Here is a 23,965-nt window from a genome sequence, read left to right on the forward strand (position 1 = left end):
ATCACTATCGCTTTTGCATCTCGTACATTGACCCCTGCTGAACGCAGATAATCAGGAGAGCGTGAAGCACTCGCGTGTCTTTTTGCCTGTGAGAAATGGCACGTTTACTTGTGGGGCCGGCACTTCACATTACGTATAGATCACCAAGCACTAGTTGCTCTTCTTTCTGCAGGATCCGAAGGCCGCCGTCCCATTCGCATTTCCCGTTGGTGTGCCAAACTCATGTATTATAATTTCAGTGTTCAATATTGTAAAGGTTCTAACAACATGGTTGCTGATGCACTGTTGCGCCTTCCTCTTCAGATACCGGTTACTGAAGAGCGGAATGAGGAAGTTGTTTCATTAGTTACTTGCTGCATTACTAAAGCTGAACTTCAGGCAGCTACAGCTGCACATTCCACTTTTTCTCAAGTTCTCAAATATTTACGTGAAGGTTGGCCTTCCAATGTGCTCTTGCTTCTGAATTCTTGCCTTACTTCACAGTCCGACAGGAACTGTCTTGTGTCGAGCACTTTCTTTTCCACGATGAACGCGTGATTCCCCCTGCTTCTTTCTGCAACAAGCTAATACAGCTTGCCCAAGAGGCCCATCCAGGCATTGTCCGCACCAAACAGAATCTCAAAGATAGGTACTGGTGGCCAGCCTTAGACAAGCAGGTCGAGCATGCAGTTTACAACTGCCATATATGTCAGGCAGCTGACAAGTCTGCCAAACCTGCATTTTCTCCGTTGCAGCCAGTCCAGTGGCCTGATCGGCCTTGGCAGAAACTCGGCATGGACATCATCGGGCCTTTGCATAATGCTCCGCGAAATGCCCGGTTCATTGTTTCTCTCATCGACTACCATTCCAAATGGCCAGAGCGTTGTTTCACACATACGGTTACTTCTGAGGTCATCATTGAGTTTTCGTCTTCAATCTTCAGCCGGGAAGGTTTTCCTGATGCCATAGTTACGGACAATGGTCCACAGTTTCAGTCCTAACATTTCGAGGTGTTTCTTTCACAACGAGGAATTCAGCACTTGAGGTCATCAGTTTTCTATCCCCAATCAAACGGGCAAATCGAGTGCTTTAACCGCGTTCTGAAGGAACATATCCAGATCGCCCAATTAGAGCACCGTCCCCTCAAGCAAGTCTTGACTGAATGTTTAGCTTCATACAGGTTCACACCACAAGGCACCACTGGAGTGTCTCCTGCTCAACTTCTCCACGATAGGCAACCGCGAGTTGCTCTCGACATAGTCTCTTTGCCTCGTAACATAGCAGTGTCTTCTCCTGATCAAATCCGTACCAGGGTTTTTTCTCATCAACAAGCAATGAAAAAGTATGTCGACACCCGTCGAGGTGCAAAGCAGTCCAAAGTTCGCACTGGTGATCTAGTCAAGGTTCGTGTGCCAGGCAAGCGCCCCAAGTATCGGGGTCCTTACAAAGTCTTGGGCCAAGTTAGCCCCACTTCTTTTCGCTTAAGTGATAGTAACATCTGGAATGCTTCGCGCCTTGTTATTTTTCATACGAATTCGCCTTCAACACCTAAAAGTCTTCCTCATCACGTTCCGTCGACGCCTTTCAACTACGCATCAGACTGTTACATGTGACATCCATGTACAGGCATTTCTTCTTCAAGGGGGAGGAGTTACCAGTCGGTGTCGCTGGTTCAAGTACACCAAGTCATACGGTTCACTTCAAATCTTCAAATACGGCTGAGACCGTTGAACCGGACTCCGGTCCGCAAAATTCTTCCGAAGCTCATGCTGCGAGCTCTGATGAGACCGCGAATTTTAACGCTCGTTCAGAGCCTTCACAATTTTCTACTGCTCTTGATGTGTCACATCAGAGCACAAGTGACCAAGGAGCAGGGACACCTGATTCTACACCCAAAAGGGCCCGCCCTAAGGGGAAGCGGCAGAAGCCGCGTCGGTTCGAAAACTACGTGATGTAAAACTCTTGTTCATTACTGTTCGTGAACATTATTGTTCTGTTGTTAAGTTTGGCCTGGAAACTCGTCTGAGCAGACGCCTTTGTGCGTAAGCTGATCCACTGGTGAGGCCCTCAATCCCTTCGGCGCCCAGTCTCACAGACGCTCTCAAATATTTGAGCAATTATCCAGACCAAGCAGCAAGCAAAGGCGAGTTCCCGTCCTTCAAATGCGGACCCTTTTGTCGTCCCTTCAAGCAGCAGCGTGACTGATGGCCTCGTCGACTCATCGGGCAACAGGAAAGCTGGCGTGGCCGGCACCAGAGCTGACGGCGGAGCGGCGCTTCTTTAATCCTCAGTCAAGTAGCCGACCGGCCGACTGCCTATGCCCGCCAGGCATTCTCCTTGCTGGCCGGAGGGGGAGACGTCGTGTTGCCGCGACGCCACGATGAAAGAGGGCAACAGGGACGGCGTCTTCCTGAAAGAGACTGCGATGGCCACCGCAGATCGCCCCGCTAATTGGGCGAGCTGTGCGGCGGACCCTTTGAAGTATGCTGCCAAGATCGTGGGAACTCTCGAACAGCGGCACACACACGACGAAGAAGAGCCCTGCTGGCGCCACCACAGTGCAGTGTTCACGTGGACCGTGCATGCTCGTCCCCCCTCACCTGTGTGTGCGTGATTGGTGTTCGACTCGGAGAGTAGGAGCCCGACAGGACATAAAACGACGCCACAGAGTGCTGGACGTCGTTCTGAACTATGTAACGTTCAACCACCACGCTCGGGGTTTGGGAAACCCCTAAGCTTTCTTTGCTGTAAATATATGTATATAGTGTCATTGAACCATGTTCTGTTTTCGTATCCTCCAGCGACCGTCCTTCCTTCCCATCTCTAACAACTGGTTGGCAGCGGTGAGGCGGACCTCGCGACATGGTGTTGTGTTGAGGTGAGTGCTTGGTCCTTGCTTTAACTTTCCAGGTTTCATTGTGTGAGTTTAGTAGAAACTGGATTGTTTGATTTAAAGTTAGGAAGATCACCTAGTCTAAGTGCTGAGTGTGTTTTAGGGATCTCCTACATTTGTGCGAAAGGCAGGACCAAAGACAGAGGGCAATCATGGAGGTATACGCACTGCTAAAAGACGAACTTTTGTACTTATGTAAAGACTTAGGTATTGAGGTTGAGGAAGAAATTGGCAGGTCACAAATCGTGAAGCTAATTTTGCAAAACGCCAGTGAGGAAGTGATTAGACACGCGTTACAAGCTTTCAAAAGGTTGGCTGAACAAAAACAGAAAATGGAGGAACAGGAACGCGAAAGAGAGAAACGGGAACGAGAGGAACGGGAAAAAGAAAGAGAATTTGAGTTGCGTAAAATCGCTCTTGAGAATGAAGACAAACGGATTGATTGATATGTGGGGTTTAACGTCCCAAAACCACTCTATGATTAAGAGAGACGCCGTAGTGGAGGGCTCCGGAAATTTAGACCACCTGGGGTTCTTTAACGTGCACCCAAATCTGAGCACACGGGCCTACAACATTTCCGCCTCCATCGGAAATGCAGCCGCCGCAGCCGGGATGCGAACCCGCGCCCTGCGGGTCAGCAGCCGAGTGCCTTAGCCACTAGACCACCGCGGCGGGGCAATGAAGACAAACGGATGGCTCAAGCGAGTGGAGGGGCTCCAGAACGAGCAAGCGAGATAGAATCATACCGCATGGATAAAATACTCAAGCCACATCAAGTGGGGGAGGACATAGGGGTATTTCTCGCAGTATTTGAACAGAAATGTGTGAGGTTGAACTTTGCTCCGAGCACATGGCCACAGCGGTTGCTTTGTCTGCTGCCGTATGAAGCCGCTGAAGTGATCACGAGACTCAGTGAGCAAGAAGCAGATGATTATGAGAAGGTTAAAACCGCTTTATTGAAGAAGTACCGGCTTTCGGCCGAGGCATTCCGCCGGAGATTTCGAAACCCAGAAAAGAAGGATAGTGAGGGATATCCGGAGTTTGCTTACGGCACGAGAAGAAACCTAATCGAGTGGTTAAAAGGCGCGGAAGCCTACGAGAGTAAAGACAAGGTTATCGAAACCCTTTGTCTAGAGCAGTTTTACAAAAGCATACCTCAGAACGTGAGACTGTGGGTGCAAGACAGAGACAATGTAAACACTGTGGAAAAGCCGGCCGAGTTAGCCGAAGAATACACAATGCGTAGAAAACTGAGCACAGAGTACGGAGGGACGGACGAACGAAAAGGGCCGCAAAAAGAGTTTGGATTCAGGAGAGGCCCGCAGGCAAAAAAATTGAGCAATACTGAGAGGGAAACAAGTACGCCAGAAAACAAGGAGGAAAATTCGAACAGTGGAACATCCCAGCAGTCGCAAAAAAAGAGTTTGAGATTTTTAGACCTGTTAGGGGCTATAACTGTCAGAGGACTGGTCATATCGCAGTAAACTGCAGAAATCCTAAGGTAGTTTTATCCTACATGGATGAAAGTGACGAGAACTTGGAGCTGTTACGCCCATATCTCCATGACCTGGAGGTTAACGGATAACCCTGTAAGGTACTCAGAGACAGCGGCGCCACCATGGACATTGTCCACCCATCTTACATTACTGTAGATGACTTCACTGGAGAAGTGGCATGGATCAAACAGGTTGTAGAGGAAAACAGCGTCTGTCTTCCCATGGCGAAAGTAACGATCACTGGGCCGTTTGGAAAGCTTGTGACAGAGGCAGCTGTCTCAACGTCACTGTCATTACAGTACCCGTACATATTTCCAAACCGTTCAGACAGGACACTGCGCGAGCGAGGTCAGAAACTTGGAGAAGGAACGGTTCAAGCGCTAACTCGTTCCAAAGCACGTGAAATCGCGTCCAGGGCATCGGAAAAAAGAATTCCAATGGAAACAGACCCAGGCTCAGGGCACCGCTCAGGGGCGCAGGGAGAGTCGGCAACTGATCAGCAAAATGAAGTTTCACCAACAAACATAGACGGAAAGCCAGCTGATCGGCAACGTGAGGCTTTATCAGCAGAGTTAGGTGGAGACCTAGAGGGAAAGCCAGGCGACACAGCCAAGAGCGAAACGGGGTCAGTATTGTCACCGGCGTCAAAAAACTTTGACCGGCTAGTACAGGTAAACAGACAATCGCTGGCCGCTGAGCAAGACAGTGATGATAGCTTAGCTAAACTGCAGTTAAGCGCTAAAGAGGGGATTGCTAGGGGCAACGTGACGTTACACAAGAAAGGAGGTTTGTTATATCGGCACTACCGAGATAAGAGAGGAAGGGTTCTGGATCAGTTGGTCGTTCCTAGAAAATATCGCGAGGATCTCTTGAACCGCTGCCACGGAAACGGCTGGTCTGGTCACCTAGGAATAAACAAAACAAAAGAGAGATTGCTAATGGAATACTATTGGCCAGGGTGCTTCAATGAGGTAGAGGATTTCGTAAGATCATGTGACACGTGCCAAAGCACGGGTAAGCCTGGGGAAACGTGGAAAGCTCCGCTAAAATTGGTGACTGTAATATCCGAGCCATTCCGACGTATGGTGATCGACACGGTGGGTCCCCTGCCGGCAACAAAGTCTGGTTATAGGTATTTGTTCACCATGTTGTGCCCTGCAACAAAGTTTCCGGAAGCAATCCCTCTGAAGGAGCTCTCTTCGACAGAAATAGTGGACGCGCTTCTGTCAGTCTTCACGAGAGTCGGCTTTCCGGCAGAAATACAGGCTGATCAAGGGTCAGTTTTCACGAGCTCATTGACTGCAACGTTCCTGCAGAAGTTCGGGATAAAACTGATACATAGTTCCGTATACCATCCCCAATCAAATAGCGTCGAGAGGTGGCATTCAGTGTTGAAGCGAGTGTTGCGCGCCCTCTGTTATGAGCATAAAGAAGACTGGGAAAGCTGTTTTCCGGCTATTTTGTTCGCCTTGCGTACGGTCCCACATGAGGCCACGGGGTTCTCGCCAGCAGAGTTAGTGTATGGCAGGACGCTGCGTTCCCCACTTAGGATGCTGAGAGAAATGTGGGAAGAAAAGGGGGAGAGTAAACTGTGGTCGAATACGTGCTGAAGTTGCTAGAGCGGCTCAGTACGACGCAAGGGCTGGTAGAAAAGAACATGAAAAGGGCTCCAAAGACGGCCAAGCATTACTACGACAAGAATGCGAGACTTAGAACCTTTATTATCGGGGATGAAGTGATGATTCCAAAACCGTCACGAAAAAACAAATTGGAAGTTCATCGGGACGGGCCTGTCAGAGTGATGCACAGGCTTTCTGACACAAACTACGTGTTGAAAATTCCAGGTCGAAGGAAAGAGGTAAAAATATACCATTGCAACCTGATGAAGCCCTACATAGAGCGTCAAGGACTTGTGAACCTCACTCTAAAAGAGCTCGAAGAAGTTCAATCTGAGTTCGACGAATGCACGAGAACTTCCGACTCAGAAATTAGCCTAGAAGAGATTGTAGCTTCCTCTTTAAACACTAAAGCTCTTGAGCCTGAACAAGTAAACGAACTAAAAGAACTTCTAGAGCAGTACATCGATAGGTTCAGTCGTCGGCCGGGTAGAACAGGATTAATAACCCACGAAATAGAATTGACATCAGCTCAACCGGTAAGATCCAAGCCATACCGATTGTCCCCAAAACAGAAAGAGATTTTGAAGGCCGAAATACAGCGCATGTTAGAGCTTGGGGTGATCGAGCCCGCTGAAAGTGACTACACGTCCCCACTAATACTTGTGGAAGCCCCTAATAGGGAACCCCGTCCTTGTGTAGACTACCGGAAATTGAATATTATCACTAGGGATCAGTTGTACCCTATACCCAATATTGAGGAGCGAATCGAAAGGGTCAGCGCAGCGAAGTACATTTCCACGATAGATCTCGTAAGAGGATACTGGCAGGTTCCTCTCGCAGAAAGTGCCAGCCGTTATGCCGTACTCATTTCACCTTTCGGCACCTTTAGACCCTTAGTTCTTAGCTTCGGGCTAAAAAATGCCGTTTCTGCTTTTCAAAGTTAATGGACATTGTACTGAAAAAACTGCAAGACTTTTCACTCCCATACCTAGACGATGTCGCAATATTTTCCGACAGCTGGGAAGACCACCTCAAGCACCTAAAAGAGGTATTTTCGCGCTTGAGAGAGGCAGGTTTGACAATGAAAGCTGAGAAATGTAATTTTGGCTACTCTCAAGTCACTTACCTAGGTCATGCTGTGGGGCAGGGAAGGAGGCAGCTGGCCGAACTAAAGACAGACGCGATTGCCGGGTTTTCACGTCCACGTACTAAAACCGATATTCGGTCGTTCCTGGGACTTGTAGGGTACTACCAGCGTTACATCCCCAATTTTTCGCAACGAGCAAGTCCTCTTACAGACGCATTAAGAAAAGGGGAGCCCAACCGCGTGAAATGGGATGAGGACAAAGAAGCCGCATTTCAGGGTTTGAAAGCCTCACTCGTTTCCCGACCTGTGTTACGTGCACCGGACTATGGTAAGGAGTTTATAGTTCAGTGCGACGCGAGCGACAGGGGCATGGGCGTAGTGCTTAGCCAGGTTAACGACAATCAAGAAGAGCACCCTATTCTCTATGCCAGCCGCAAACTAACGGTCCGAGAAGAAGCCTACAGCGCTTCCGAAAAGGAATGTGCCTGTTTGGTTTGTGCAGCCCAAAAGTTGTCATGTTACTTGTACGGAGCAAGGTTCATCTTTGAAACAGACCACTGTCCCCTGACATGGCTCAATCAAATGTCACACAAAAATGGTCGCTTGCTCCGATGGAGCCTCACCCTCCAGCAGTATAACTTCGAGGTTCGTTATAAGAAAGGTAAATTGCACAACAACGCAGATGGCCTTAGTAGACTCGCCTGAAAAGAGCCGTTTTAGGGAATGAAAGGCCACTTCATTTTTTTACGGATTTTGGCATTGTATGACCAAAGGGGTTTGATTTAGTTTACTTTAATTTTTACGTCTTACTCCATGATTGTAGTCACTTTGGCAGCACTAAATTACCTCAAAATTTTAGCGTACAGATTTTTCTTTTGTTAGTGTTTGTTGAGAAGCCTGGAGGGTTTTAAGCGGGTCCAATGTGCTTGACTTCGGCATGGCATTGTGTTGTGTGGTTGGCCTTGCTGTTGTCGACCATTGTGAGTTGGTTTGGGAGTTGGTTTCGAGTTCGCAGCTGGAGGGAGAAAGCCAGGCCCTCGTCCTCTTCACCAAACATTCTCTTCGTGCCCAGCGGTTGGGAGCGCTGGCCAGCCGAGATTTTCCGGGCGGCGGAGGAGCTGTTAAGTTTGGCCTGGAAACTCGTCTGAGCAGACGCCTTTGGGCGTAAGCCGATCCACTGGTGAGGCCCTCAATCCCATCGGCGCCCAGTCTGACAGACGCTGTGAAATATTTGAGCAATTATCCAGACCAAGCAGCAAGCAAAGGCGAGTTCCCGTCCTTCAAATGCGGACCCTTTTGTCGTCCCTTCAAGCAGCAGCGTGACTGATGGCCTCGTCGACTCATCGGGCAACAGGAAAGCTGGCGTGGCCGGCACCAGAGCTGACGGCGGAGCGGCGCTTCTTTAATCCTCAGTCAAGTAGCCGACCGGCCGACTGCCTATGCCCGTCAGGCATTGTCCCTGCTGGCCGGAGGGGGAGACGTCGTGTCGCCGCGACGCCACGACGAAAGAGGGCAACAGGGACGGCGTCTTCCTGAAAGAGACTGCGATGGCCACCGCAGATCGTCCCGCTAATTGGGCGAGCTGTGCGGCGGACCCTTTGAAGTATGCTGCCAAGATCGTGGGAACTCTCGAACAGCGGCACACACACGACGAGGAAGAGCCCTGCTGGCGCCACCACAGTGCAGTGTTCACGTGGACCGTGCATGCTCGTCCCCCCTCACCTGTGTGTGCGTGATTGGTGTTCCACTCGGAGAGGAGGAGCCCGACAGGGCATAAAACGACGCCACAGAGTGCTGGACGTCGCTCTGAACTATGTAACGTTCAACCACCACGCTCGTGGTTTGGGAAACCCCTAAGCTTTCTTTGCTGTAAATATATATAAATAGTGCTATAAACCTGTTTGTTTTCTGTATCCTCTTGTCAGCGTTCGTATCCTCCACCCGGTTACACCACGCTACCACAAGATACCGGGTAGTTCCCCACCCTTAACACTGTGCAAAGGTCCAATGCATTCAAATCAATATTGTACTGAGTTGTGTACATTTTTTTTTCAGTGCATTTTCAGGACTGCCATTGTACATTTTTCAGTGCATTTTCAGGACTCATAATGTGTGAGTTCGGTGTGCCGTGCTCTGAATTTTCATGTGTTCTAATGTACATACCTTGTAAAATATGTTGGTATTGATCTTGTATAAATATAAACAGTGTATAGGTAAACTTTTTTCGAGGAGGGGATGATTGTTGTGTTCTGGGTTTTTGGTTTCGGTTTCGGAATGATATGTGAGGATGCTAGGGGGCGCCGCTCTGGCATCTAGGATTTCAAGGCGACTGTAAAATAAAAGCACTGTGCGTTGGGTATTCGTGGAGTGCGGTTGTTGTTCTTCTCTTCAGCGCTTCGCGCCAACCCGCGTGTTCGGGCTGGTCGGCGACCCCGCCGGCCGCGTGCGTCTCCGTCGGCCGCCTTCTTCTTCTGCTTCGTCGGGACCAGCCAGCCCCCAACACAGCAAAAGCTATGAAAAGATTATAGAGCACAAATGTCTCTCCAGCGTCCTTGTCTCCAAGGGCCGCGAAACATGTGCTTTGTAATTAATGTATGTACAGCAGCAGGTTGTTCTACAGATTACCAGGGTAGATCACGTGGAAGTTCCGAACATTTTTTTAAAAATGTGAGTAATGAATGATGTTTGAAAAGTGGACCTCTACCGATGAACATCGCTGGGTGAAGAGGCGCTTGTTCTCAGTATAATGTTGGCAAATGCTTTTTCTAATAAGATCTAATTCACTGCACCGTATTAAAATATGTAGGACACTAAGTGGTTTGTCACATTTCTCACATATTGGTGGATCACCACCGGTCAGAAGGTATGAGTGTGTACTATATGTGTGTCCGATACGTAATTGACAGAGTGCTACTTCTGTTCGGTGTGTTTGTGATGTTGGTAGCCAGTCACCAAGGTAAGGCTTGATTAAATGTAATTTATTATGTACTTACCCATCCCATGTACGCTGCCAGAAATCCCTGAGCTTTTTTTCTCAAAAAGGGTTTCAAGTCCATTACGGGGACAGCTACAGATGACTGCGAAGTGTTCGCATGGACTGATGTTGCGAGCTTATCCGCTAGTACGTTTCCCTCGATTTCACTATGTCCTAGCACCAAACATACTACTACATGCTGTTTTGATGCGTAAATGGCACAAAGGAGAAAGTATAGCGAAACAATGACAGCATTTTTGTAATTTCTGATTTTTACAATGCTTAATGAATCCATGTAGATAACTTCATTACTTATATCTGATTCTTTAAGTTGTTTTGCTGCCACCAGTATTGCGTAAGCTTCAGCTGTAAAATGCTAGTGTGAGGGTGGAGAATACCGACATCCAAAAAAGATGGACCCACCGCTTCGTAGAACACGCCCGCGCGAGTCTGATGCATCGGTGAAAAATTCAGAATAGGTATATTTGTGCGGCAATTCGCAGCAGTACATCTGAATGTGGATGCTTTGTCACAATGATGAAAGATGTGTCACAATTTATAAACTGCCATTGCCATGGCGGGGTGCATGTAGTAGCAGTTATTATGCGGTGTTCGAGCAATGAGACGCCCGTGTTCACAGCCAGTGCTCGAACACGCAGCGAGAAGGGCTGTTTCAATGTGAGTAGGTTTTGAAAGAGCTGGAAGCTGGATGTGTCGTTTACAGCAGGGTATTCAGGGTGGTCGGTCTTTGCGATTATCTTCAAAAATTATGTAATAGACTGGTACAATCTTTGTATATGTAGCGACCATTCATCCGAGTCTGCGTAAAGGCTTTCCACGGGGCTTGTACGAAAAGCTCCCGTAGAAAGGCGAATGCCTACATTGTGGACAGAGTCCAGCATTTTCAATGCCATTGGTCTTGCAGAATGGTACACTATCGCCCCATAGCCTAGACGCGAGCGGATAAGGCTTTTGTAGAAGCTCACCAGACATTTTTTGTCGCTGCCCCAACTTGTGCGAGACAGCACCTTTAGGATGTTGATTGTTTTCATGCATTTGTCTATAATGTACCTAGTGTGTGGTATAAATGTGAGCTTCGTGTCTAGAATTATGCCTAAAAATGTTTGTTCACACTTGGCAGCTACGCACTCACCCTGCAACTCTATGTGGGGATCAGGGTAGAGGCCTCTCTTCCTAGAGAACAGAACACAAGAGCTCTTTAGCTGAATCGTACCGAAACCGTTCTCATCTGCCCATTTCCAGACCTTGTTAACACAGAGCTGAACCTGTCGCTAGCATGCCGAGAGATTACAGGATTTAAAACCTATCTGTAGATCACCAACGTATGCTGAATAAAAGATGTTACGCGGGATCCACGATCGCAGGGAGTTCATTTCGACTCCAAAGAGAGTACAACTGAGGACACCACCCTGGGGTACTCCCGTTTCTTGTACGAGCGATCGTGACAACGCATTGCCTACTCGAACACAAAATGTACGACTTGACAGATAATTTTCGATAACACTTAGCATATTACCTCGTATACCTAAATTTGAGAGGTCTCTCAATATTCCAAAACGCCACGTTGTATCCTATGCCTTGTCCATGTCAAGGAAGAGAGATGGGAAAAACTGCTTATAAATGAAAGCTTTGGGTATTTGCGCCTCTATGCGGATGACGTGGCCTATAGTGGACCAACCCTCTCGTAATCCGCACTGATATTGGTCGAGGAGTTTGTTTGATCCCAAAAAAATCTAATAATTGGCAGTTTATCATCTTTTCAAATAATTTGCAGAGGCAGCTAGTCAGAACAATAGGTCTCTTCTATTGGCCTCCTTCCACGCAGAAGGAATCTCGCCAGAAGTGCAGATGGAGTTATATAGACAGAGGAGAGTTTTATGTGTTTCTTGAGGTAAGTGTTTAAGCATCTGATATATAACACAGTCAGAGCCTGGGGCTGATTTGCTGCAGCAGTTTAGCGCTGCCTGCAACTCAAGTAAGCGGAAAGGTCTGTTGTATGGCTTATTTTTTTCCCATTTACGTTCAAGTTTTTGCCTTTCTACTCTTTCTTTGTATTGTTTTAATGTATCAGAATAATGCGATGAGCTGAACACGTGTTCAAAGTATGCTCCCAGGGAGTCTGCTTGATCCTCAAGGCTGTTACCCTCTGTGTCTACTAGAGGGAGTGAGTGTGCCTGTCGGCCTCTTATCCTATTCACTCTGTTCCAGACCTTAACTTCATCTGTATAGGAATTAATGTCTGACAAAAATTTCTGCCAGCTTTCTCTCCTAGCCTGTCCACGCGCCCTTCGCGTTTGAGACTTGTTTGAAATTGATCAGATTCTCTGCGGTTGGATAGTCACGCAATAGACCCCACGCTTTATTCTGCTTTTTGCAAGCATGCCTGCAGTCGTCGTTCCACCACGGGACACGATGTCTGTAGGGACCACAACTTGTCTGGAGGATACATTTTGAAGCAGCATCAATAACAAATGCATTGAAATACATAGCGGCAGAGTCGATTCCTAGAGAGAAAATCTCGGCCCCCGATTCTACCTTCCAAGTTGGAGCCTGAGGTAGAAATTGATTTTCTTTTGGCATCTTCAGTAATATGGGAAAGTGATCACTCCCATAGAAGTTTTTAATAACATCCCAATTAAAATTAGGTAAAAGTGTAGGAGAAACAATGGTAAGATCAATGCACGAATACGTTTTGTTCGCCAGGCTAACAAATGTTGGTTCTTTCTTATTTGAAAGGCATGCATCTGTGGAAAGAATAAAGTTCTCAATCAAGCAGCCTCGCGCATTACTCCTCGAGTCACCCCACAAAGGACGATATATGGTTCAAGGACGATATATGGTTCAGGTTGTTGATCCATAAAGGACTGAAATTCTTGGTTCTGAAGCTGATAATACAGAGAAATATACACTGAGCAAATGGTAACAAGTTTCCCTAAGACAACAGCACGAATGGCCACTGCTTCGAGGGCTGTTTGTATCTTCAAATCTTGACACACTATGCATTTTTCTAATATAATAGCAACGCCCTCTGATCAAGCGATTGCATCATCTCGATCATTGCGGAATAAGATGTGGTCTCTAAGGAAATTAGTGTGTTTGGTTTCAAGTGTGTTTCTTGTACACACAGCACTCTTGGTGAGTATTTGTGTAAACGTTCTTGGACATGGTCGAGGTTTCTAAGCAGTCCTCTGACCTTCCTTTGTATAATTTGTGTTTTCATATTGGGTGTAAAGTAGTGCTGTGTGTACGGATTGGGAGTGACTTACTTCACAGAGCCTTTATGGGGCCCTGTAATTGGTGTTTTTTTCTTTCTTGGAACGGTCAAGGGGCTCTCGCCACTCCTTCGGCGCAGTCTGCGCCGCTGGGTCAGTGTCGTCCATCACCTCTGGAGAGGCGCCAGACAGTCGTGTACGTGGGGTAGGCTTTGTTGTGGCAGACAAAGCCTTCGCCCCCACCGGGCCAGAGGTCAAGGGGACCTCTTTGGTTAGTGTGCTGCCCTGCCGGGGTTCACAGGGGCCTTTGGTAAGGCCATGTTCAAAGAGGGCGGAGCAGCCAGGGCTGCTTCTACAGTGGGGTCTGCTGGCGGTTGCCTCGGCATGCCAGGCGTCGTCCGGGGCTTCGTCGAAAACCGTAATGGTGCTGACCACCCTTGCACCACTTCGGCGAATGACTTCTGTAGAAAAGTGTGTGTTGTGCGCTGTTGGGCTTCCCTGAAACTTAAATTTTCCTGGAATTTATATTTTCTTTTCTTTTCCAAGCAGGGCATGAGTGAGAATAAGCGGGATGGTCACCATCACAGTTCGCGCAATGGGCCTCAGCCTCAGACTTGCAGTCATCAGCAGAGTGCCCTGTGGTGGTGCACCCTGAACACATGAGCTGCCCTCGACAGCTTTGGGAAGCATGGCCAAATCGTTGGTGCTTGAAACAACGTCTTAAGTTTGGTATATATGGTCAAACACGGGGCATGAGACAGCCTGTAGCGACTGTTTCTGGGAGTGTGTTTGCTTCAAACATCAGTACAACGTGTTTTATGGGCAGTTCTGCATTATTTTGCCTGATTTTAATGTGCTGCACATGTATGACTTTCTCGTCTTTCCACCCATCCAAAAGTTCTTCGTCGCTAAGCACTACAAGAGCTTCATCCGATACGACACCTTTCACTCTGTTCATTGTCCGGTGAGCAGTAACGGTGACAGGTTTTTCCCCAAATTCAACAAGGTTGCTTAGCTTCTGATACAGGATTTTGTCTTTGACTTCTTTTAGCAGATCCCCACTGGCCATTTTGGTGGCTTTGTAGCCAGCGTCGATGGTATCAGTGAGGCATCTTGAAACTAGAAACGGTGATATGTTTGTTGCTTTTTTTTCTGTGGTTTCACAATCTATGACATGATATTTTGGAAACAAGTCTTGCTTCTTCATTGTACACTGTGATGATAATGATGAGCGATGTCTTGTAGCGTAAAGAACAATTGAAAACTGTGAGGCTGTTTCTGTGCGCCCCTTTTTTGGGGGCGATCACCTAGGAAGAGGTTTAGCGATCCCATAAAAGAAAGTGTTTGTTGGGCAACGGCCCCTACCACCCACCACGGAGCCCAAGTAGGGAACGTGGCAGAGCATGTGAACATTTCTTGTTTTGTAGCTTTTCTTTTCCATTGCGTATCAGTTTTCTTCCGCTGTTATTTTTGTTAACTCCTGCCTTTCACCTTGTTTTAATTAAATGCTTGTTTGTGTTTAATCAAATGTCCGTGTCTGCTCTATGAGTACGTCAGTCAGGCTTATACATCACCACACGTGCAACCACGCACGGGTCGACTGGCCTGCAAATAAATTCGAGATGTGCCACTTCGAGGCCTTTCAGGAGTCGCAGGCCGAAGCATAAAGTGGAAGCCTGCGAGTCTGCCGCACGGTGATGTTAGATCGGCGGGGCCTCAACCGAAGTGTGTGACAACTCTCTTATGGAGAACTTAAGGACAAGATGCTTAAAGAGCTAAGGATGACCCCAGCTGAGTACCGCAGTGGTCCTTAGATATAAAGAAGGAGGCAGGAGAGTTATGAGGACCGTTAGCTGCAAGATTGGAAATGATGATCAGTTATTATCTCAGCAGCCGAGGAGTAAATCCATTCAATCAGTTGCAGGCTCTGCTTATCACGGATAGACTAGAACAACTCATGCCGCCTGAAATTAGGTCGTTGGTTACTCAGGATGAAGTCAAAAGCTGGCTGCAAGCGAAAGAGGTGGCCGAGCTGGCGGCGAACTTTGAGGAGAGCATGTTGCAGAGAGTGACAAGCTTTCCCAATGCTATAGCAAAACAGGTGCGTCATATGCACTGCGCGGGTGGCTTACCCTTTGACCGTATGTTGTGCTATGCTTACGGGGAGAGCCGGGACATTTTCAAAGGGATTGTAGTTCCCGCCGTGACCTGGACCCTAGAAACAGTTTTTCGCATAGCCACCAAAAAGGTAGACACAGGTGATAACGAGTACGAGTATTCGTCGGGAAAAGTGCCTGCACGGCTCGTATCGACTCTGGGGCGGACATTACCGTAATAAAGACAAGTAAAGTGCCAACTGAAATTCTGGGGCAGAGTAGCAGTAATATGAAGCTCACGGGCGCATATGGCCAAGCTATTACTGCAGATGTTATGTATGCTCCTCTCGGCCTGCCGTGTCCTCCGGGAAATTCTACACAGCGCGTACCGTTGCTCTGTGCGGTAACACCTGAATTCGCCGTGTGCGGTAGCACCTGAATTCGCCACAAGCGCGGACCTGCTGCTGACTCCTGACGATTATGGGTGTATCCCTCTGGCTCCATATAAGTCAGAAGATGATCTCGAAGGCGGAAAGTCTGCATTGGTGGGGGTACTGCAGATGCAAGAGGGAACTTTCGCGAGAAGGAATGGGGTAGAGTCCGCAGCCCATACTACCGCTGACAACGCTCCGCCTCTGGAGGATAGTGAAGAATCGAATTGGGCTGTTAAAGGTAGTGCGAGAGGTGGAGTAGGGTAGGGCAAGATGAGGAGATAGAAAATGATAACAGTAGAGACAGCGAGGAGTGCACTGAGATTGAACCGCCACCAGAGAATCGAAAAGAAATGGTAAGCGTAACTAACGTGGGCGCTGCAGCAAACTTCCTGCAGGGGGATAACACGAAAGAGGAGGAGCAGCCTACACGACCTACTGAAGGCTCATTTGCGAAACAGCAAAAAGATGATGAATCGTTAGGAGATTCCAGGCAGCAGGCGAAGGCCGGGACCCATGGTATGGCCATTCTGGGGCAGCTGTTGTTTTATAAGGAGTCATTGGATGCTAAACAACGGCTGCAACTGGTGGTGCCGAAGCCTCGTCACACTGAAGTTTTAGAATTAGCTCACGATAGCCCGTGCGAAGATCACTTTTCTGAGAAAACGACAAAGAGACGCTAAGAGCACCTTCCTTTGGCCTTCACTAGTGCCCGATGTTATAGTGAACTAGAAGTACTCTAGTGGCACGACCGCCAGGCCACGCCGCCTCTCTTGGCGGTCGGAAATACCACGGACCGCCGCTAGGGTTTCTCGTGGCGCTACTGCGCCTTTTCCTAGGCGAGGCGCGGTCACTTCGTGATTCAGCGCGTTAGTTCAGCACGTCTGCCGGTATCCTCCGCGCAAACTCCATTTTCTGTCGGACTTTCCTCACTTAATTAAGTGCCTGAGGAATGGACTACTAAGGTCGGACTACGAAACACCTGAGGGCCGGGTAAGTTGTTTTTGATCACCAAGCATGCTGTACAACTTTATTGATACAATCTGTTTGTTTCTAACAGTTTCTCACTTTGGTATTCCTTTCAGGTATCTTTACAATTCGTACGCAAAGCTTTGGAACTGGATGGTTGCAGTGTCACATTTCAGGCAATGCATGGAATCACCGGAAGCCACACGAACCCCAACAATTTTGAAAAAATGAGAGTATCTTTAGCTTTTCAGCTTTTCGGAGAAAAAGTGATTCATGGTCTGCAGCTGTACAAGTCAGGAATTGAAGATACCTGTGGTGACATCACAGCTACACTAAAGTTTTTCAAGTAAGTGTCATCACATTGTGGTTTTATTGCGATTGCACCTTTCACCTTGCATATGACAGTCTGACTCTTGCTCACAAACACAGATTCATCCTGCTTTTGTTCATTTCACAGGATCATCCATGACCTTGTGCAAATGATGACTTCACGATTTCCAGCTGAAGCGCTGCGCCCAAGTTCAGCAAGTGTTGAGAAGCTGCGATCGTTTCAGGAGTATCTTTCATCATGGGAAGACCACACGAAGGGGCAGAAAGGATTCCTGAGCCAGTCAACAGCAGCTGGGCTGCGAGTGACAGTGTCAAGTGTACTTTCTTTGCTTCAGTATCTCACTGAGAAACTAGGCTACAGGTACCTAATGACATCTAGAGTAAGCCAAGATCCTGTTGAGCATGTTTTTGGCATTGTCAGGCAGTCGTCTGGATGTAACACGCACCCAACACCACAACAGTTTATTAGCACTATCAACTGCTTGAGCTTCAACAATCTTGCTCACTCAGCTTCAAAGGGAAACTGTGAGCCTGCAGTGCTCCATGCCCTTCTACCCGCAAATTCAGGTGCTGAAAATGTTCCATCTGGTAAACAGCGCTTAATGGACAAGTTTATAAACAGTGACAATGTAGCTGCCGTGCAGAGCTCGCTCCCACAGAGTGCGCCAGACCATGCGTCATGCATTATATCTGCCAGTGACAACCGGCTAACATTTTATATAGCAGGATATGTAGCTAGAAAATGCCTACTGAAGTCTGGCTGCGAAGAGTGCCGTAAACTTCTTCTGATGCAAAAGGAGTCTGCTGAAAGTCTCAAACACCTTGCGCAATTGACACACATGAAAGACAGAGGTGGCCTGCTTTATCCGTCTAGCCTGTTGTTTAAGTTTGTTCATGATTTAGAAAAAGCCTTCACAACGTGTTTCAGTTTGCTGGAGCTGCACGCTGATAGCATACTCGAAATTTTAAGCGAAGTTAAGGCAAAGCAAAAAAATGGGCTTGGTTGTCGTGACCATTCTGAAGGCATTGCAGCTGAGGTCATCGTTTTTTACGTCACTACTCGTCTGCATTTCCTAACTAAAAGCGTGAACCAGAATAGTGCTAAAAAACGAGAATCAGCCAAGCACCTAAAGCTCAGTAGATGTTAAGTTCTACACATGTCCATCTCACGTGTCTTCTTTTTTGCGAATCCTCGTAATAGTTTTGAAAAGCTGTTAAACTAGTGAAATTTATTTTGTTATTTTGTATTTTTTTGTACTCTTCCAACCATCACAATAAATAAAAAGATGTTCCTGTTTTCATTTTCGATGCTGAGCACTGTGTCCTTACCATGACCTTCTATGTAATAAGCCAGCACCAAAACTATAGTGGAAGCGCGCCGTAAGCTTGTGATGGTGATGAGCAATCGCTTTGTAGCGAATGGTATTAGCGCGTGTGGTAAATATGAATATATATATATATATATATATATTCTTGGCCAAACTATGTATATACAAACCGCTGAGCCACGCAATAACTAACCTAGCAATTTTACGTTTGCATGAGCCAGGAAGCAAACACGCGCGTTAGAATTGACCATAGCTGCAACTCAGAAGGAGCCAGCGACGGCCGGTCAACGCAGCCGAAGCTCCTAGGAAATGGAGCAGTGGCGCCACCTCGCGTCATCCGTGTGAAAGGCTGGCGCCAGAGCCTGGCCGGTCGCACCACTAGAGTACTTCTAGTTCACTATACCGATGTGAAGCGTCATTATCGCACATGCCATGGTTGCCAGGTGCACTCACGTAAACTGACAACAAACCGTGTGCCCATAACGCCCCTCACTCATCCCCAAAAGCCGTTTGAAGTCGATTACCTCAACTGTATAGGACCAATAGAGCCCGGTTCATCACAGGGCCATAAATATGTCCTGAGTGTAGTAGACCTTTGCACTCAGTGAGCCGAGGTTATTCCCTTACGTGCCATGACGACTAAGGCGACATGCCAAGCTCTGATTGAGGTATTCGCCCGTTATGGGACACCGGAGTTGATATGCAGCGATCAGGGCACGACCTTTACAGCAAAACTGACCGCCGAGTTGATGGAAAGGCTTGGAGTTGCAGTGAGGTTTGAGATTCCTGATTACGGACAGAGCAACTGTTTTGTTGAATGGTGGAATGGCACATTTAAAGGCATGTTACGTCACATGATGGAGGAACATGGAAAAGTCTGGGACCGCTTTGTTCCCTCTTTGCTGTGGGCTTACCGTGAAGTTAAAAATGGTGTCACAGGTGTGTTACCATTCGAGCTCATGTATGGTCGAGCACCTCATGGCCCACTCGGTATCCTGCGCAAATCATGGACGGGCGAGTGGACACCCTCCTCTCAACTGAACAAACCGGCTCTGGCATATCTTAAAGAACTTCGGCCAATGACGAGTGAGGCCGCGGGGGTGGGCGATGAACGATGTGAACAAGTACAAAGAAGCTATGCACACAGATACGATGTTTGAATCTCACGTTCAGTGCCATAGGGAGTAAGTGACGTGGCAGTGCTGTTTGCGGTAGGGCTAGCACGAAACCTTGAACCCTATTGTATGCCTGTGGCCCAGGAGGAGCTTTATGCTGCGAGAAGATGTTACGCAGGTAGAAACGAGCCTACGTTTTGAGGAGCCAGATGGCTGGGCTTCCTAGCTGAAACTCTGGCAATTCCAGCGACAACAGGATGCATGGCACTGTTGTTTCATCTGGTAGTCGCGCCATGGTCATAGGTTGATCAGAGGTTGCTTGAATTGGAGTGAGTGTCCAGTGTAAGCTTCTGGAAAGTTATTCCATATTCCAGAGTTAACACTGCAGCGGGGATGTAGAAGAAGGAAGATGCTGCTACATTAGAACAGAAAAACAAACAGGTTTATTTCACGACTCGCACGTGCCGCATTGCACCTGCAATCGGCACGCAACAACTTCATACTGTTGGTGCAGAAGTCTATGACAGAAGTTGATGTCTCAGGCCACTGCCTACACTCATGTATTCAATACCATGCCACGTTGTTTGTGTTGTTCATTCCAGCTCGTAGCTTACCCTGAATGAGGGAGCAAGCAAATGGAATACATTACCTCGGCATATGTCTGTAGCTATGTCGACACTTCTCCAAGGCTGATCGGTTTTTAACTAGGGTGGCAGCAGTGAGAATGGTGCATAAGCTACGCGGTCGGCATCATAGAAACGTCATTGCTTTGCAAGAGGAGTGCCACGGGGCCGCAAACTGAGATCTAGTAGCTGCACATTGCACAGCACAGTGCAACGGGTATTTAAAACTTTGGTGTGCGTGCTCCTGGGAAGCAATATGTAGGCTGCCTGCACTTAGCTCTTGAAAGTCAATAAATGCTTTTACCGATGACTGCCGTGTTCAAGAAATCTGACTGATGATGCAGTCTCAAGCCAGGGAGAAGATAATCTGGGAATAGCACACCTCCTGAGATGGCACCCGCATGAAATTATGCATCTGAATATCTTCTCCACTGACAATGACACTGCTTGTGCATTTGCTTTTAAAAAAATGTAGGCATGTGTCTGCATGAAGGTTCACTCTAGAGTGAAAATAAACCTTTAGGACAGATAACAAAAAATTCATTGTGTAGGGAAATATGCGAACGACGACGAAGCAGCATGAAACGGCAAGCCACAGCGTTGGTGCACGCGCGACCCGAGCTTGCGTTTGTTTTGTATTTTCGGCCTATTGGCGTTCCTCACTCTTCTGGCGTTCCTCGGCCTTCCAGTAGGTCTGTACCATAGCCTCCTCTATAACTTTGTGCCCGAGCGGTCGGTCCCTCAGCGCCGTCCCCCGAGCTATTATGGGATGCGAGCGCTCCTGGCGGAGCGCCGAGGCGCAAAACGAGAGAATGGATGGCAGCTATGGAGAAAAAACCGGCTTTGAGTAACTACCGAAAGGGCAAAAATGAAATAAGGAGGGAGGCATTTTACGATAATTCAAGGGGAAGCGCTTTACTGTTTGAAGCGAGATCGGGTTGCCTTAGAACGCGTAGTTATAAAGCAAGATTCAGTAAAGAAGAAGAACAATGCACATGCTGCGGGAAAGATAAGGAAACGGCGGAGCATGTTCTGATTGAATGTGGAGATATCCACCCAGGTGTACTCCTGTATCCGTCAACTGAGCTCGTAATGGTTCTAAATTCTCTAAAGAATTACGCGGAAGTTTTCCTCGCAAGAGCGAGAAAGATGAATCAGCCACTGACGGCTGCCGTTGACAACGCCGCGCAAATACTACAGAAACGTGACAAACTCAAGTGCTCGACCCCGGGACATCATAAAAAACTTTTGGAGGTTGTGCTCGTGAAGTTTCTCCGCCCACTTTTTCTGAACTTCGCATAAACGCAAGCGTGCATAGGCCGCGTCGTCTGCTGTTATTATGGGATCGGTGCGGCATCTGGCGGCGAGCGCCAAAACTATAAGGGACGGATGGCGCGTATGTATTTAGCGCTAATGCGCGGGCACAAAAAAATATAGGAGGCTATGTCTGTACGTAAATAAACTGCGTGACATTTGGTGGAGGTGTGTGGACTCCCGTACAAACCTGGAACTTCGCTCCCGTAAGCTTCCCCCTCTACGTGACACGAACATGGCCACCGAGACGCCTCTCCAGGTGAGACCTTCGACCGTTCATGTCACTTGTAGTGCCGTGTATCCTCAACGAGACCCTCCTATCTTCACGGGCTCCACTGAGTCGGACGTCGAAGATTGGTTGGCGAGGTACGACAAAGTCGGCGCAAGTAACAAATGGGTCGACCCAAGTAAGCTGGGCTACGTCACATTCTACCTTGCGGACACCGCGCAACTGTGGTTTAATAACCACGCAGCTGACATTACTACGTGGTCTGCATTCAAGACGGCTATTACGGACGTCTTTGGACGACCTGCGGCACGCAAGCTTCAAGCCGAGCACCGTTTACGTCACCGTGCGCAGCAACCAGGCCAGACCTACACGGGCTACATTGAAGATGTGTTGCATCTATGCAACCGCGTCAACTCTACCATGCCTGAGGAAGAAAAAATCAGGCACATACTGAAAGGCATTGACGACGGCGCCTTTCACATGTTGCTCGCGAGAAATCCCCCCACCATTGCTGTCCTCGTTTCCCTCTGTCAAAGCTTCGATGAATTGCATAGGCAGCGCGCAATTGCTCGTCAAGCCCTCACGACGCCTGACACGCTCGCAAGCTTGCACCTAGCTGCCCATCCTACCGATCAGCAGCCGCTGCTTTCGACAATCAAGGACTTCGTCCACGAAGAGGTAGCGCGCCAGCTGTCGCTGCTGCCACTGACACATGAGCCCACGCAAGCTTTGGCACCGGACCTCCAACACGTCATTCGGACCCAAGTCGCTGAAGCCCTTCCGCCGGTGCATCAGCAACCACCAGTCACAACGCCTCTCACGTACGCCGCCGTCGCTGCTCGGCCTACGCAACAGCGTATGCCGTATGCTCAACCTACCACGCCACCCTATGTCGTGCCTACAACCCCAATTGCGGCGCCGTATCCCTACGCGAGATCTTCAGCTCTATTTTACCGTCGCTCAGACGCTTGGAGGACGCCGGATAATAGGCCCATCTGTTTCGCCTGTGGTATTGCTGGACACGTCACCCGCCACTGTCGCCGAGATCCCCCTCCAGTCGACACCATGGGCAGGCCAATGGCGTCGTCGTCTAGGACGCCATCAAGGTACACCACTGACGGTCCTCGACCCTGCGCAAACCATCGGTCACCATCGCCACGACGACGCTCCCTGTCACCTATGCGTCGCCGACCTGCTACGGAAGAGGGAAACTGATCGCTGCAGCTCCGGAGGCAACAGCTGCATACAATTCGAACTGCTTAAGGCCTCCATCTTTCTCGCCGCAAAACTTTATTGACGTCGATGTTGAGGGGACCGCTGCACAAGTGCTTATCGACACAGGGGCCGCCGTTTCCATAATCTGTGAGACCTTATGCCACAAGTTGAAAAAGGTGACGACGCCTCTTTCGGGCCTGATGCTCCACACGGCCAACTCGCAGTGCATAGAACCTACAGCTGTGTGCACTGCACGTGTCATTAACCAAGGTGAACTTTATGCCATTGAATTTTTAGTGCTGGGATCCTGCTCCCACGAAGTCATTCTTGGATGGGACTTTCTTTCGCGTCATCGGGCCATCATAGATTGCTCACGTGCAGAAGTTGCCCTTACACCGCTGCCAACCTCTTGTTTGGTGGATTCTCTTTCTGAAGCTTACAAACTTGTCGTTGTTGCAGACACGGAAATAGCACCGAGAACATCCGCCCTGGTAGCCCTGACCTGTATGGCCGCTCCTGCAGGAACTGTTTTGTTCACTCCGTCTGACGTATTTACCCGCCGCCTCAGCCTACACCTGCCCTTTGCCGTACTCACCGTGGAATCCAGTGCTACCACCATGCTCGTCGCGAACTCGCTATCGTCGCCAGTTACCTTACTTCGCGGAGAATGTTTGGGTAACATACAAGACGTTGACCTCTTGGGCCCTCTAGAGTTCGCCGAACACGCACCTCACCTCCAGCTCAATGCTATGACGCCACCTGTGGCCACACTGCCCGCGCCAGACTCATTCCAGCCCTCTGTTGCCGCTGAGCTATCGCCGACACAAAGAAGCGAACTCTTGTCCCTTCTTCGAGAGTTCCGTTCTGCCTTCGATTGCGCTCAACCATCTTTGGGGCGCACAGCGAACATCACGCACCACATTGACACCGGTACTCATGCTCCCTTATGCCAACGACCATATCGAGTTTCAGCGGCAGAGCGCCGTATTATCAACGAACAAGTCGACGATATGCTCAAGCGTGGTGTCATCCAG

At 48.6% G+C, this 23,965-nt stretch overlaps 1 protein-coding gene across 1 annotated transcript; it reads left to right on the forward strand.

The window, feature by feature from the left end:
- The first annotated feature begins 4,479 nt into the window (after window positions 1–4,479).
- LOC142803059 (uncharacterized) lies at window positions 4,480–13,944 on the forward strand. Its single transcript, XM_075888170.1, has 3 exons — window positions 4,480–4,939; window positions 4,985–5,465; window positions 13,831–13,944. The coding sequence occupies exons 1-3, from the start codon at window positions 4,491–4,493 to the stop codon at window positions 13,942–13,944; spliced, it is 1,044 nt and encodes a 347-aa protein (XP_075744285.1). The 5' UTR covers window positions 4,480–4,490.
- The last annotated feature ends 10,021 nt before the right edge of the window (window positions 13,945–23,965 follow it).

Source organism: Rhipicephalus microplus, chromosome 3, assembly GCF_043290135.1.
Source record: "Rhipicephalus microplus isolate Deutch F79 chromosome 3, USDA_Rmic, whole genome shotgun sequence".
NCBI classification, from domain to species: Eukaryota; Metazoa; Arthropoda; class Arachnida; order Ixodida; family Ixodidae; genus Rhipicephalus; species Rhipicephalus microplus.

Coding starts and splice junctions, on each gene's coding strand:
- LOC142803059 (XM_075888170.1), top strand. CDS start 4,491: ATGGACATTGTCCACCCATCTTACATTACTGTAGATGACTTCACTGGA. Junction 4,940..4,984: donor CGTGAGGCTTTATCAGCAGA/GTTAGGTGGAGA, acceptor CACAGCCAAGAG/CGAAACGGGGTCAGTATTGT. Junction 5,466..13,830: donor GACGTATGGTGATCGACACG/GTGGGTCCCCTG, acceptor TTTTCCAAGCAG/GGCATGAGTGAGAATAAGCG.